General features: G+C 35.2%; 1 protein-coding gene across 3 annotated transcripts in view; it reads left to right on the forward strand.

The window, feature by feature from the left end:
• MAP4K5 (mitogen-activated protein kinase kinase kinase kinase 5) overlaps window positions 1-15,929 on the forward strand; it is a 113,430-nt gene that overhangs the window by 15,512 nt on the left and 81,989 nt on the right. For 2 of the 3 annotated variants that reach the window (XM_050796874.1, XM_050796875.1), the window contains exon 3: window positions 11,406-11,463. In XM_050796874.1, the coding sequence (XP_050652831.1) occupies window positions 11,406-11,463 (58 nt within the window). Of the gene's footprint in view, window positions 1-11,405; window positions 11,464-15,929 lie in introns of those variants that run through there. The other variant, XM_050796876.1, reaches the window with a different exon arrangement.

Genomic DNA, 15,929 nt, shown 5'->3' on the forward strand with positions numbered 1-15,929 from the left:
GAAAAGCTACAGTTCCATGATCAGTTCTGGTAGGTGAGAGAAGAGGGGGTAACAAAGAGGCTGAGGGACTATTGAAAGTTCAAAGCCAGAGGAAAGGAATAGTTCTTATGAAGAGTGGAAAATAAAACCTGTCAGAGAAGTTGTAGTTTGAGATTTGTGTTGATTTGAAAATAAGACCAGTTAGCATGATTTTGTGATTTTTTTTCTGGTAACTCATAGCTATTTGATGCCAGTGTGGAATTAGTGGATAATTGGGATTAATCGGGATTAGGATTTTGCCAGGCTAGTACGATAGAGGGAAGAGGAAGTTTACTCCTTATAGGTAAGGGAGGATGTATGGAGTTGAGAGAAATAATTGATGGTCCTGGAGAAATGCATTGGCAAATTGATGAGGTGGGAGAATGGCTGGAATGGGAGGACTAGAATAAGTGAGCTGAAAGGATAGGAGGTAGTGATTAGGAAGGAAGTATAATGTTTGTTAGGTCAGAGAATGAAAAGTCAGAGTAGTTCCAGATACTGAAGTCACTAAGAGTGGTGGAGGCAAGAGAAGGGATAGAGAGGAAACTGTGAACCAGGGGTCATAAAATCTTAAAGGAATAAGGATGACTGGCTAGGCACAATGGCCCACGCCTGTAATCCCAGCACTTTGGGAGGCCAAGGTGGGCAGATCACGAGGTCAGGAGATTGAGACTATCCTGGCCAACATGGCGAAACCTCGTCTCTACTAAAAATACAAAAATTAGCCCGGCACAGACGGTAGCATGTGCCTGTAGTCCTAGCTACTCGGGAGGCTGAAGCAAGAGAATTGCTTGAACCTGGGAGGCAGAGGCTGCAGTGAGCCAAGATTGCACCACTGTACTCCAGCCTGGGCAACAGAGTGAGACTCCATCTCAAAAAAAAAAAAAAAAGTATATGATAGCTACAGGAAGGTAGGGGGTGATATGTTCTGTCCTGAGCATCAAAGGAATCTTAACTTTCACTATTCCCTCTTTATACCTTTATATTCCCTTAATACAGGATAGTTTTGCTCCTTTAAACTGCCCATGTTTTCTCTTGTCTTTACACCTTTGCCTGGAATTTTGCCATCCATAATCTCTTACCCACCATTCCTCCCAGGAAAGTCTTCCATTAGGTCTCAGTTTAAATTTGCTTTCTCCTGGAAACTTTTTCTTCAGTCTAGTTTGACTGGGCTCAGAATCCTCCAAGGTTGACTTGTATCATCTTTGAGAGCATTTTTCACACTATATGGTATTTACTCTTCCCTTCTCTGTCTTTCTAACTGATAAAAGCTTTCGGAAGACAGGAACTGTTTTTGTTTCATTACATTCCTAGTATTAACATAGTACCTGGCACATAGTTAAGTATTAAGTAATGTTTGTTGAATAAATGAACCAGTTAAAAACAGTGTTTCGGCCGAGACTAGTGGCTCACGCCTGTAATCCCGGCACTTTGGGAGGATGAGGTGGGTAGATCACTTGAGGTCAGGAATTCGAGACCATCTTGGCCAATGTGATTGATACCCTGTCTCTACTAAAAACACAAAAATAATTAGCCAGACCTGGTGCCTTAGTCCTGGCTACTCAGGAGGCTGAGGCACAAGAATTGCTTGAGCCTGGGAGGTGGAGGCTGCAGTGAGCTGAGATCACACCAGTGCACTCCAGCCTGGATGACAGAGCAAGACTCGGCCTCAAAAAAAAGAAAAATGAAACAAAACAATAACAGAAAAAGCAATGTTCCATAAAGTATTGGGTATGGAGGTTTTACACCTTATGACATAATTGACTTTTCACTTTTATTGTGAATGAATCAGCTTTGTATTTTTCAAACCTTGTGTGTTCCTTCTTTTGTATTGTAGATCATGTTCTTGAATCTGGAATACATAATTATGACTCTGAGAAGCAGTCACTGGCCACTGGAGATAGCTTGTTAAAAATATTGAGATGTCTGGATTTTCTGATGTTATGTTATAGAAAAAAGGGGCATATTTAAAACTGAAGCCCACAGTTGGCTTAATGGAAAAGTTTTGTGACCCTAAGAATATGATGGAAGAAAGTTATATGGGGTAGGATGAGAACAACAGTGAAGTAGAATGCAGGAGCTTTTTCATTTTTCTTCATAATGTTGGTCTTGATTGCCATAGCTTTTAGATGGCTGTCTTTACTTGCCAGGTTTTTTATTTATTTATTTTTTTTAGCCCCAGTTTATAAAAAATTACCTTTCAACTTCATGAATACTAGGATGTATTACTATGTATTGAGTCATATCTTCCAATTCTATGTTGAAACCTTGTAGGTAAAATGTTTAGACTTTTCCTCATTAATTTTTAGTTTTCATTAAAAATTTTACAGCATGTAGAAAAGTTCATAGTTTACAAAACTGGCAATTGCATAATATTAATGAAGTAGAAATGGCTTAATTAACATCTTTCAATTTTTTTTTTGTTTTGTTTAAGTGGAAATCCGTAGGCAACTTTTAACTACTAGTAAGACTGAAGACTGGAGGGCTTGAGTTGAAATACTTCTTTAGTAGTAAATTGACTTGGAAATACGAATTAAGAGATGAAAATGAAATGCATTAGCAATGTGAATAGAAAATTAATTTAATTGGAATGATTCTATTGTGGATTTTATAGTGATACTGATCCTATTTATTGTGAGTTTATCTTTTCTACCTAATAATTTCAGTTCCTGATTAATAAGAGTTAAATAAGACCTGTAACTGTACTATGTTTTACTAGATTTCTAGGTGTTTAGTATATCTCAAGTCTGAGTATTAGTGTATACCAAAACCCTACTAACATGAATAGGAATCAAAAATATAGTCAGATCTTTTTTGTGTAGTTGCCGTGGGACTCCAGTTAGTTCCTTTTGTAAATATAATGCAAGATCTTTCAATTCTTGTGTGTTAAAGTTAAAAACAAAAATAATTGAGAGTATCATGTTTAACTTGTTGGAAAGAAATGTTGGATTTCAAAAACTGGTACTCCAAAACTCTTTTGGATTATAGCGTGAATTTGTATAGTTAAATTTCTGAAAGCTCTCTTTAGTAAATTGAATCTGTAAGGTCTCTGTTTAGAAGATCTCTTTTTCTGAAAGCCTCTTTGCCTTTCATTATAAAAGAGCCTGGTACTGCTTTCTGTTTTAAAAATCCAGCTGGAAAATTACAGAGTACAAACATTTGCCCATCAGTTCTTCACTTGGAGAAAACAGAAATGTGTCTTCAAAATGGAGGCTGACATTTAAGTATTTATTCCTATCAGTGGGAGCTGTAGTTTGTATTTTTTGCTTTTTACTTCTGTAACTACATATAATATAACTTGGCTTCTGCGTAGTGTAACTGTAAAACACCATCTTTATCTTACGTCATTTTGTGATTGTTGTTCAAATCCTCCAATGATCTGTTTCTTTCTGAGCCCCTCAGAGTCTCTAAAAAAATCCAGGTATCCTTGCCTCTTCTTTTTGGCTCTGTTAAATTGAAACGTGATATAAATGGGTTGATTCTAATAATAAAAATTGGCTTATAATTGTGTCTGAAAATGTATTCTTTTAAAAAATAATTTATCTTTAAATTAATAGGCTTCATTTTTTACTGCAGTTTCAGATTTACAGAGTAATAGAACACATAGTACATAGAATTACATTTAGCCAACCCCTGAATTCCTGCATACAGTTTTGTCTTTTGTTAATATCTGGCATTAGTGTGGTACATTTGTTATAATTATTGAACCAATATTGATATTTTATTAACTATAGTTCATAGTTCATAGTTTACATAAAGATTCACATTTTGTGTTATATAGTTTTATGGGTTTTGACAAATACATAATGACATGTGTCTATCATTACCATTTCATACAGAATATTTTCACTCTCCTAAAAATCCCGTGCGCGTCACCTATTTGTTTCTTTCCTGCCTCCACTAAACCCCTGACAACCATTGCTTTTTACTGTCTCTGTAGTTTTGCCTTTTTCGGAATGTCATATAGTTGGAATAATACACTTTGTAAGCCTCCTTAGACTGGCTTCTTTCACTTAACAGTATGCAGTTAGGATTCTTCCATATATTTTTGTGGTTTCCATTTTTTTATTATTAAATTTAATTTTTAAAAATTGACAAATGTACATATTTATGGGTGATTCATAGTGACTCATAGTGACGTTTTGATATGTAAAATTTGTAATGATCAGAGAAATTAGCAAATCTATAATCTCAAACATTTCTCCTTTCTTTGTGTTGAGAACATTTGGTATTTTTCTAGCTATTTGAAACTATGTGTAATATATTATTGTTAACTATAGCTATCCTGTAGTAGTGGTATAGAGGACTAAAATGTATTCTTCCTATCTAGCTATCGTTTTGTATCCTTTAACAAATTTCTCTCTATCTCTCCCTTTCCCCTACCCTTCTCAGCCTCTAGTATTCTCTGTTCTACTTTTTACTTTTATGAGATTAACATTTTTTAGCTTTCACATGTGAGTGAGAACATGTGATGGTTAACTTTCTGTTCCTGGCTAATTTCACTTAACATAATATCCCCCAGTTCCATCCGTGTTTTCTCAAATGACAGCATTTCATTCTTTTTTATGGCTAAATAGTATTCCATTTTGTGGATATATATATATATAAAATCACATTTTCTTTATTCATTGTTGTTGGACACCCAGGTTCATTCTGTGTCTTGGCTGTCATGAATAGTGCTCCAATAAACATTCCACTGTATGGATTTACCACAGTTCGTTTATGCATTCACCTATTGAAGGACATCTTGATTGCTTCCAGTTTTGAATGACTGTGAATAAAGACTGCTTTAAACACTTATGTATAGGTTTTTGTGTGGACATAACTTTTCAGCTCAGTTGAGTACATGCCAAGGAGTGGGGTTTCTGGCTGGCTCATAAGGTAAGACTATGTTTAGCTTTGTGAGAAACTGCCAAACTATCAAGGTTTGTGTTCTGTCCATATGTGTTCTTAAGACTCAACCTAATTAACAGTTTGGAAGGATATGCTCTAAACCATTAACAATAGTTATTTTGGGAGATGAGATTGGGATGGAGGGGTACTGTCATCTTTCACTGATTTGTTATATATTAATTTTTCTACCACAAAATCTTACTTTTGTAGTAATTTTTTACAAATAATTTTCTTCAGAATAATTCATAATATGACTCAACATAAGTGAAAAAAGTAAGAGTCAAACAGTATATTGTCAGTTTCATAGCATTTTCTAGTTGAAGATTTTGATTTTTTTAAGAGAGCGGTACCCTTCCTACAACCATGATTGTCTATTCAACAAATTTGTAGAGCATCTATCATGTGGCACAGCTTTCAAAGGATCATACCTAGAGCTAAGATGACAACACACTTAATCCAGCCTTAGGATACCAGGGAGACTTCCTAGAGGAGGTGATAACTAAACTGAATCCTGAAGGACAAGTCAGAGTTAACCAGGCTAAACGGGGAGGGAGGCGGGGAAAGGAGAACGTAGCAGAATGAGGACTGTTTTCAGACCTGAGACTGAGCTATTCACTTCTGATTAATCTGACTAAAATCAGAATTAATTGTTCCAAACTCTCAGAGAAGCATATTAGATCTTTTCATGTTGTTGACTCTTGTTTAATAATTGGCAACTGAGAAGAATGGAGTCATTTTCTTATGGTTTCTGAAAGTAAGGGGCAGTGAATGGCAGAATGCATTGCCCAAATGCCCGTTTTTTGCTTGGAATAATGCATTGCCTGAAGATATTTTGTTGTTGGAAATGTTAGCATCAGTCATGTCATATGAGTTGAACATTGTATTCCTTACCTGAAATGTATAATCTTGAGTTTTTCAACCGTCACAATTTGCGAGTGTACTTTCATAACTTTCTTGTTCCTTTATGGTACTTATACTTAAATCTTTCTCCTCAATTTGTAAACTTATACTATATGTCCAAAGATGTTTTTCTGTTTTCAATAGGATTCCAGTGAAAATTTTAAATGAAAAAAACAATATAAATGATCACTTAGGTGGATAGGGAAAGAGGGAAAACCAGGGTGCTGACATTTAGGCATAGGAGTGGCTATCATGTTTGCTAGATTATGACATCAGTGAGTTAAAAGAAGAGTTCATTGAATTTGTTCTTTTTTTTTTTTTTTAAATTCCAATTCTTTACGATGAATTTTAAGCATATTAGAAGGCTGCTCTTTTATTTGGTGATTTTTTTCAGAATGTTTAGAATACTGTTTTCCTTGGATCAAATTCTAACTCTCAGATTATTTCTTTAAGAATTAAATGTGTAATAGTTCACCTTCTGTTACATTGAAAATTATCACAGAGAAATTTAATGTGAAAGAGGACTAGCATATTGCTTTGTTAATCTGTTTTCAATATTTTCTTAGTCTATTTCAACAAAAGTTACCACTGTTGCTGATCTGTTAAATATTACACAATTAATACTTTTCTCTAGTATCTGTTGCATTTAAAAATGAAATAGAGAATTCTCGAATTCTGAAAAGGAGCGGTGAAATATTGTCATCAGAATACACTTGGATTCTAACTCTTTTTTTTTTTATACTTTAAGTTCTAGGGTACATGTGCACAGCGTGGAGGTTTGATACATAGGTATACATGTGCCATGTTGGTTTGCTGCACCCGTTAACTCATCATTTACATTAGGTATTTCTCCTAATGCTATCCCTCCCCCTGTCCCCCACCCCACGACAGGCCCCCGTGTATGATGTTCCCTGCCCTGTGTCCGAGTGTTCTCATTGTTCAATTCCCACTTGTGAGTGAGAACATGCGGGGTTTGGTTTTCTGTTCTTGTGATAATTTGCTCAGAATGATGGTTTTCAGCTTCATCCATGTCCCTGCAAAGGACATGAACTCATCCTTTTTTATGGCTGCATAGTATTCCATGGTGTATATACATCACATTTTCTTAATCCAGTCTATCATTGATGGACATTTGGGTTGGTTCCAAGTCTTTGCTATTGTGAATAGTGCCGCAATAAACATACGTGTGCATGTGTCTTTATAGTAGCATGACTTCTAATTCTTTGGGTATATACCCAGTAATGGGATCACTGGGTCAAATGGTATTTCTAGTGCTGGATCCTTGAGGAATCGCCACACTGTCTTCCACAATGGTTGAACTAGTTTACGCTCCCACCAACAGTGTAAAAGTGTTTCTATTTCTCCACATCCTCTCCAGCATCTGTTCTTGCCTGGCTTTTTTTTATATATATATATATACTTTAAGTTCTAGGGTACATGTGCACAATGTACAGATTTGTTACATATGTATACATGTGCCATGTTGGTGTGCTACACCCATTAACTCATTTACATTAGGTATATCTCCTAATGCTATCCCTCTCCCCTCCCCCCACCCCACGATAGGCCCCTGTGTGTGATGTTCCCCATCCTGTGTCCAAGTGTTGTTGTTGTTCAGTTCCCACCTATGAGTGAGAACATGCAGTGTTTGGTTTTCTGTCCTTACGATAGTTTGCTCCGAATGATGGTTTTCAGCTTCATCCATGTCCCTACAAAGGACGTGAACTCATCCTTTTTTATGGCTGCATAGTATTCGATGGTGTATATGTGCCACATTTTCTTGATCCAGTCTATCATTGATGGACATTTGGGTTGGTTCCAAGTCTTTGCTGTTGTGAATAGTGCCACAATAAACATACATGTGCATGTGTCTTTATAGCAGCATGATTTATAATCCTTTGAGATGGAGGTATGGAGGAAGATCTACCAAGGAAATGGAAAACAAAAAAAAGCCAGGGTTGCAATCCTAGTCTCTGATAAAACAGACTTTAAACCGACAAAGATCAAAAGAGACAAAGAAGGCCATTACATAATGGTAAAGGGATCAATTCAACAAGAAGAGCTAACTATCCTAAATATATATGCACCCAATACAGGAGCACCCAGATTCAGAAAGCAAGTCCTTAGAGACCTACAGAGAGACTTATACTCCCACACAATAATAATGGGAGACTTTAACAGCCCACCATCAACATTAGACAGATCGAGACAGAAAGTTAACAAGGATATCCAGGAACTGAACTCAGCTCTGCATCCAAGCAGACCTAATAGACATCTACAGAACTCTCCACCCCAAATCAACAGAGTATACATTCTTCTCAGCACCACATGGCACTTACTCCAAAATTGACCACATAGTTGCAAGTAAAGCACTCCTCAGCAAATGTAAAAGAACAGAAATTATAACAAACTGTCTCTCAGACCACAGTGCAATCTAACTAGAACTCAGGATTAAGAAACACTCAAAACCGCTCAACTACATGGAAACTGAACAACCTCCTCCGGAATGACTACTGGGTACATGACGAACAGAAGACAGAAATAAAGATGTTCTTGGAAACCAATGAGAACAAAGACACAACATACCAGAATCTCTGGGACACATTTAAAGCATTGTGTAGAGGGAAATTTACAGCACTAAATGCCCACAAGAGAAGGCAGGAAAGGTCTAAAATTGGCACCCTAACATCACAATTAAAAGAACTAGAGAAGCAAGAGCAAACACATTCAAAAGCTAGCAGAAGGCAAGAAATAACTAAGATCAGAGCAGAACTAAAGCAGGTAGAGACACAAAAAACCCTTCAAAAAATCAGTGAATCTAGGAGCTGGTTTTTTGAAAATATCAACAAAATTGGATTCCAACTCTTGACTCACCCCTGCCAGCAGGATGGCCTTGAGCAAGTCAACTTTACTAAACTAAGTCTTTTTGTATTTAAATAAATAGAATTAAGTAAAGTATATGAAAGTTCCTGCAAACTGTAAAGCATTACAAACATAATTGTCATCATTATTATGGAATTTGTCTTCTAACACACATTTTATGATTTACTGAACAAGATTCCCAGGAAGTCAATTATCATTGCTTGTTCTGGCCATATTTTTTTTATACCTGAGTCTCACTGGCATGTGAATTGGCCGAGAGGTGGACAGGCTAAATCTATGTGCACATATCCTTTTATGACCCAAGGGAGATTTTAGCAACTAGAAGAAGACCTGAGGCTAACAGACAATTCTTATGTCCAATGGCAGAAAGGGGAGAGGGTAGGAAGGGTGTGAGGCTTCTGGCTGACGATTGCTCCCCTTTTTGTAAATGTGTTCATGATTAGGAGAGAAGTAACTATAACTATGAAAGAGAAGAGTTAAAATGCCTGCTCTTCTGTCATGAAACCCCTTCTTACCCTGTTCACTAGATTTAATGAGGAAAATGTGAACTTATCACAAAGTAGTTGCAACTTCTGCTGTTGAAAATTCTTTTCTTGCCAGGCCTGGTGGTTCACTGTAATCCCAGCACTGCAGGAGGCTAAGGTGGGAGAATTACTTGAACCCAGGAGTTTGAGACCGGCTTGGGCAACATGGCAAAACCCATCTCTACAAAAAATACAACAATTAGCTGAGTGTAGTGGCAGGTGTCTGTAGTCTCAGCCACTTGGGAGGCTGAGGTGGGAGGATCACTTGAGCCCAGGAGGCAGAGGTTGCAGTGAGCCGAGATCCTGCTGCTGCACTCCATCCTTGGTGATAGAAGTGAGGCCCTGTCTCAAAACAACAAAAAACAAATAAACAAAAAATAGATTCTTTTATTTTTCTTTCTGTTTGTGTCCTTTCCTCTGTATATCTCTCCCCCATTCTATTCTTTATCTCACCCTCTGTGTGTCATTTTTAAAAGGATCTCTTTGAAGGCACTCTTCCCTACTTTATCATTCTTCTATTCCTTTCCCTTTTTCTCTTCTTTCCTCTGGTAATTTGACTTATTTAATTTGGCAAATTAGTATAACTATACTTTTCTATTTTATCTTTTTCTTGTTTTTTCTGCCATTTGAAAGTTGATATTCAAATCTAATATAATAAATGAAAAAGGTCATAAATTAGTAAATTCCATTTCCACATATGATATACCACTGAGTACGATGAAAATGAGCACTCATATTAACAAAGAGAATATAGTGATAAAATGCTTTTAGACTATTTGATGGTATGTGTTCATATTCACAACCTTTGACCTAGTAATATCGTATCTTAGAATCCATTTAAAACAAATATGTCTTAAATAATGAAAAGACTATATATAACATCCTTCATGTCCAGCAATAAAGGACGATTATTATATGGACTATGTTATAATCATTTAATTTTTACCTACAGTAAGTCTTGGCAGACGTGAATTTGACATCCGAAGTCGATGACAATATAAATTTACACAGTGTTTAGAGCAATATGGCAACATACCCATTATAAGTCCACATACCTTTAGATCTCACAATTGTACGTCTAGGTTGCCTATAAGCTGATCTATGGTAAAATATTTGTAGTGATATTCATTGTAGTGCTAATTGTAGTAAGTTTGTTGACTTTTTGTTAAATAGTAAATAGTTTCTCTTCTAGGCATTTAACTGAAGGAAATAAGGCTGTGGATAGATAACAAAGCTAAGATATATTTATCCCTATTTTTATAACTTGCAAATTATATTAAAATTGTAAATGTCCAACAATAGAGGGTTGGTTAAATTATATATCCTATCAGTGGAAAATCAGGCAGCATTCGCAATCATGTCATCGAAGACTGATGGGGTCATCTTCCATAATGCACTTGCGTATACATATGTGTACCAGGAAAGAGATGCATATACACTGAAATGTTCACTGTTTTTCTCTAGGTAGTTAGATACAGATGATTTAAAAAAAAGTTTAATGACCTATGATTATGTTTTCTGATATAAATAAAAGCCATGAGATTTTTAAAATTAAAAACATTAACCCAAGGCTGAAGAAAAGCCTTGGAGGAAGTAGACCAAATTTTAAACAGTAGCTGTTTTTGAGTGGTGGGACTAATGGTAATTTTTATTTATTTATTTATTTATTTATTTATTTATTTTTATTTATTTATTTTTTTTTGAGATGGAGTCTCGCTCTGTCACCCGGGCTGGAGTGCAGTGGCCGGATCTCAGCTCACTACAAGCTCCGCCTCCCGGGTTTACGCCATTCTCCTGCTTCAGCCTCCCGAGTAGCTGGGACTACAGGCGCCCGCCAACTCACCCGGCTAGTTTTTTGTATTTTTTAGTAGAGACGGGGTTTCACTGTGTTAGCCAGGATGGTCTCGATCTCCTGACCTCGTGATCCACCTGTCTCGGCCTCCCAAAGTGCTGGGATTACAGGCTTGAGCCACCGCGCCCGGCCTAATGGTAATTTTTAAAACACTTTTGTGTCATATCTATATTTTTCTTTAATGGGAAAATGAGTACGCTCATTTTATTGGAAATATTTTGTTTTTTAGTTTTGATAAAAGTATGGTTGATAAGCAATTAAATAGTACCAAGTAATTTTAATGTAATTAACAAGCGTTTTAATTAACAAGATTTTTGTTTTCATGTTATTTTTAGGCCAGAAATGTACACACAGGAGAGTTGGCTGCAGTAAAAATCATTAAATTGGAGCCTGGTATGTATTAAAACCCTCAAGACAATTTTTGAACAATTTTCTTGTGCAGTTCATAAATATAGGTCTCAAAACTATTTTCCGTATTTCTTTCCTTGTTTCCCTTCTTCCCAAAAGAAGTCTTTGTATGTTCTATCATGTCAGTAGAATATCTTCAATTAAATTCCCCTGGAGGTGGTTAGTTAAAGGTGAGTTTGACATGACAGTTTTGTTGCCAAATAAAATTTGACATGTCCACATTCAAAATTGGAAGACACATTGACATTGTTAATTTGCTTTTAAGATGATAGTGAAATATTTGAACTTCAGGTTTAGCTTTTATGAGAATTTGGTTAGGAAAGTATTCAGTGATTTTTTTTGGGGTGAATATTTGGTATAATGACATTTGTTTGTCAGCTATTCCCTTTGATTGATTTAGGTTTGTTAATTCTGGTTTTAGCTTAGTGCTTATTTTATTAACACTTCTGTGTGTCAGAAGACTGCTTGTTTCAAAACACTGAACAATTGGCTTTGAAAATAAAACTGTAATCTTGAAACGGTTTTATGATTTTGGTATCCTAAAAGTTTCTAATGAGTGCAGTAGTACTTTTTGACCAGTTAAGTGAATCTTTGGTGATATGTTCGTTTGCTGGTTCATAAACTTAGGCATGTAGGGTAAGTTTACGACCATAATTATGCCAGTTTCTTAGTTTGAGCAGTTAAAATGACTTTGCTTTTGAAACACAGTATTTGAATCATTATACATGTGACTCATTAAAGAGATAATAGTACTGAGGCAGCATATGCTGGAACACTAAAAATAAGCTTTCAGATATGTCCCAATATCTTTTTTTTCCTGGCAAATAGAAATTGTTATAATAATACTCTTTTAGGATCCTTTTATTAAATGCCACCTAGTAAGTTTAAAATGATCTCCAAAATGTCACTAACACAAATAGGGAATATAACAGAACTATACAAGCATTTGCCACTCCTGGAAAAGTCACTACAGCAAATATTCAAATTATGTTCAAGGATGGTTATTCAAGTTATGTCCAAGTACTGGCCTGTGCTCTCGGAGAAAACGAAGATATTTATCCCTTTTCCGTCTTAAGCGAGTGCAGTGGGCTTGTTACAGCACAGTTTCACTTATTTGACTTGAGGGAATGGCTTAATTTTTATTAGGTTGATGCATAAGTAATTGCAGTTTTTGCCAACCTAATATAGTTCATTATAATGAATTAATGAGTATATTTTTTACATCCTGCAATTCTGAATTCTCAATAAACCATATATTAGAACTAACATAAGAAGGCAATTCAGTAAAAAAAGAAAAATATGTGTATGATTACTTAAAATGTGAGGATTAAATGCAAGGATCGTAAGTTAAGACTCCTTTGAAAGGCTGGAATTTCTCACTGCCTTGTTTTGTAAAAGCTACTGATTATTTTATGTTAGACGTAACCCATGTATTAAGATTGAGTAATATTTCAACTTGTCCCCCAAAAAAGAATAACATGGAAGTTCAGTAAATATTGATGAAGTGATCTTAGTATTTGGCTATTTAAAAATTTTGTTGGTTGCCTATTCTTATGCCTTGCCCCAATCCTATCAGGTTATTTGTATTTTATTTTTGAATTTTAGATGCTGTTTGCACTTTGAGGATAGTGACTCTTTATCATGTATTTTACACTTCCCACAATTTGTCTTCTGTCTTTCACTCTGCTTATACTTTTTTTTCCCATGTGGAAGTCTTCTTTTTTCTCTCAGACAAATTTGTCAGTCCTCCTTTCTCTATTCCCCATTTCCCTGTACGTAGGCCTTTTCTCCTAGATAACTGTAACAATTTTAAACTGTAATTTCTTCCAGTTTTTCCTTTTTTTCTTCCAAAATTTAAATATTTGCTCAACCAGGAACGAGTTTGTTCTAAGGGATGAAGGAGAACTCTCTCTCTATATTTTTTCAAATGGCTAAGTTTCCCAATGCCATTACTATAGATTCAGTCTCTTATCCACAGATTTGAAGTGCCTTGGTTGTCATAAACTAAATTTCCATGTAAGCATAGATTTTGTGTTCTGTTCCAGTGATTTTCTTTTTTCTCTTCCTACTTTAATACTATCCTGGTCTTGATTACTATAACTTTTGTTGCATATTATAGTCTTCATTCCTTTTATTTTTCAGATATTTCCTTTCTGTTTGTAAAATTTTTTTCTTCAGGAGAACTTCAAAATCATTTTTATCGAGGAGAAAAAAGGCACATAGATTGATGTAGGATATTTGGCATTTTGACAATAGTAAAGGTTTTTTCTTATTCAGGTCTTTAGGAAAGTTTTTGCCACATCTTCATATTTATGGTATTTATCGCTATTGGGAGAGGTTTCCTTTTTCCCTCTTACACTGTCTAACTGGTTATTATAGATATTTACTTCAGACATTGATTTTATTGGTTATATTTTGTCTCTGGCAGTCTTACAGAATTCATATTTTTCTGGCAGTTTTCAAATGTTTTTCATTCTTTTTGCAACTTTACAGATATATCATATAGAATGTTATTTTGGCCTGGACTTTCACATTGTAGGATAGTGCTTCCAATGTTGTTTACTCATTAAACGTTAACCCATTTATGCTGGAGTTTGCAGTTTTTTGAATTGCAGACGTGTGAAAAATCAGACCTTGGCGATGAACTTGAGCCATAGGATGTAAATAACTCTCACATGCTTAGCGTTCCAATAATGGAACACTGGGCATAAATGGGTTCTGACAGAAGTGTTGATCATCTTCCACTAGAGTGATTTTGTCCATTTCTCCTTCCATTTGTGGCACATCTGCTTAATGTATTATATGTGTATCAGTTGATCCATAAAATTCATGTTTACCTTATATTTTCATTTCTTAATAAATATTTATTGAATACCTAATATATGCCAAGCTCTGTTCTAGAGGGTAGGAATGTAGAAGAGAACAAAAAGGCAAAGACCTTGTTCTCATGGAACTTGAATTTCAGTAGGGGAGATAGAATAATGGAATAAATGTATAATGCATTAGTCACTCATATTGGTCAATGGCTTCAGTCTTTCCCTTACTATTGTGACTTGTATGTTTCATCTTTAATCATTCACTCCCTTAATGATCTTTGATACCCTTTTTACCTTGAATATAACTTTATCCAACATTGATATTGCCAACCCTCCTTTCTTTTTGTTTATATTTATGTGGCATACAACAAATGGATAGACCTGGTGTACCTGGGCCTATCATTATACTTTAATCCTTGCTGGGTCATTGATGTTTCTCTTGTAAAAAATTATATTTGACTTTTGTTTTACAACCCAATCTGAATCTTTCTTTTTTTTTAATATGTGAATCTGTCCACTATTATATTGTTTAGAGAGATGTTTAATTTTACTTCTGTTGTTTTTGTTTTTAATATTTTCTTAAATTTTTAAAAAAAATTATGGCTAGGGGTTTCTTTTATTTTTACCGCTGATAATTTGTAAGATACAATTCTGTAGTTTTGTCAGAGAATGACTTGTAAGACCTTGAATAATATACTTACATTTGTGGCTGTTTTAGTTTATCAGTTTAAGAAATAAAACAGTCATCTATTGAATTCTTGGGTTTACAGATTTTGAAATTTGCATATTTATACTCTTCCTGCCTCATCATCCCCCCAATTTTCAACTGTTTGTTGGTTTATTTGGGGATTTTAGCCCAGAAACTTTCTGATTGTACTAGGGTATGAGTATGTATTAGTATGTGTACCTTCTTTTAAGAAATGTAATATTTATAATTTATAAATGCCACGACCAATTATTTAGATTTAGGTTTTTATTTAATAGATTTACTACCCACCGTTGGTCTTTTTATGCCATTTCCTTTGCATTCTCACCTACTTAGTATCGGCTATCAATAGGCTAAATCATATTGTCAAAAAGATTTTCCAGTATTAGGAATATTGTAATTTAAATCCATAAATTGATTATTCTTCTCAAACCTGCTTTTCTTCCCCATTTTCCTAAGCAGTTAACCCATCCAAAAATGTAGGCATTAACCTCAATTTCTGTCTTTTATTTGTGCTCAAGAATCAGTCTGTCAGCAAGTTCCCTCAGCTCTACCTCCAAAACACATCCTGAATCCATCTACTTGTCTTTATTACCCATCTCCACCCTTCTAGTGCCTGTTTCCTCACCTACACTTCCCATTCCCCACCATCTATTTTCAAGAAAGCCTCTGGAGTGAACTTTTTAAAACATAAATCATATATCATCGCACTTTTCTGCTTAACACTTCTCTGAAGCCTTCATATCAACTTAGAAAAATACTCAGATTTTTAGCCTTTTTTATAAAACCCTACATGATCTGCTCTCCCCACTTCTCTGAGCTCATCGTGCATGTTTCTCCCTACTCTACTATGCCTCTGTTTTCTTTTTATTTAAACAGTCCAAGATTAAAACAATTCTTCTCTTTTGCCTGAGGTAACTTTTTCAAGA

The sequence above is a fragment of the Macaca thibetana genome, chromosome 7 (genome assembly GCF_024542745.1).
Source record: "Macaca thibetana thibetana isolate TM-01 chromosome 7, ASM2454274v1, whole genome shotgun sequence".
Taxonomy (NCBI): Eukaryota; Metazoa; Chordata; class Mammalia; order Primates; family Cercopithecidae; genus Macaca; species Macaca thibetana.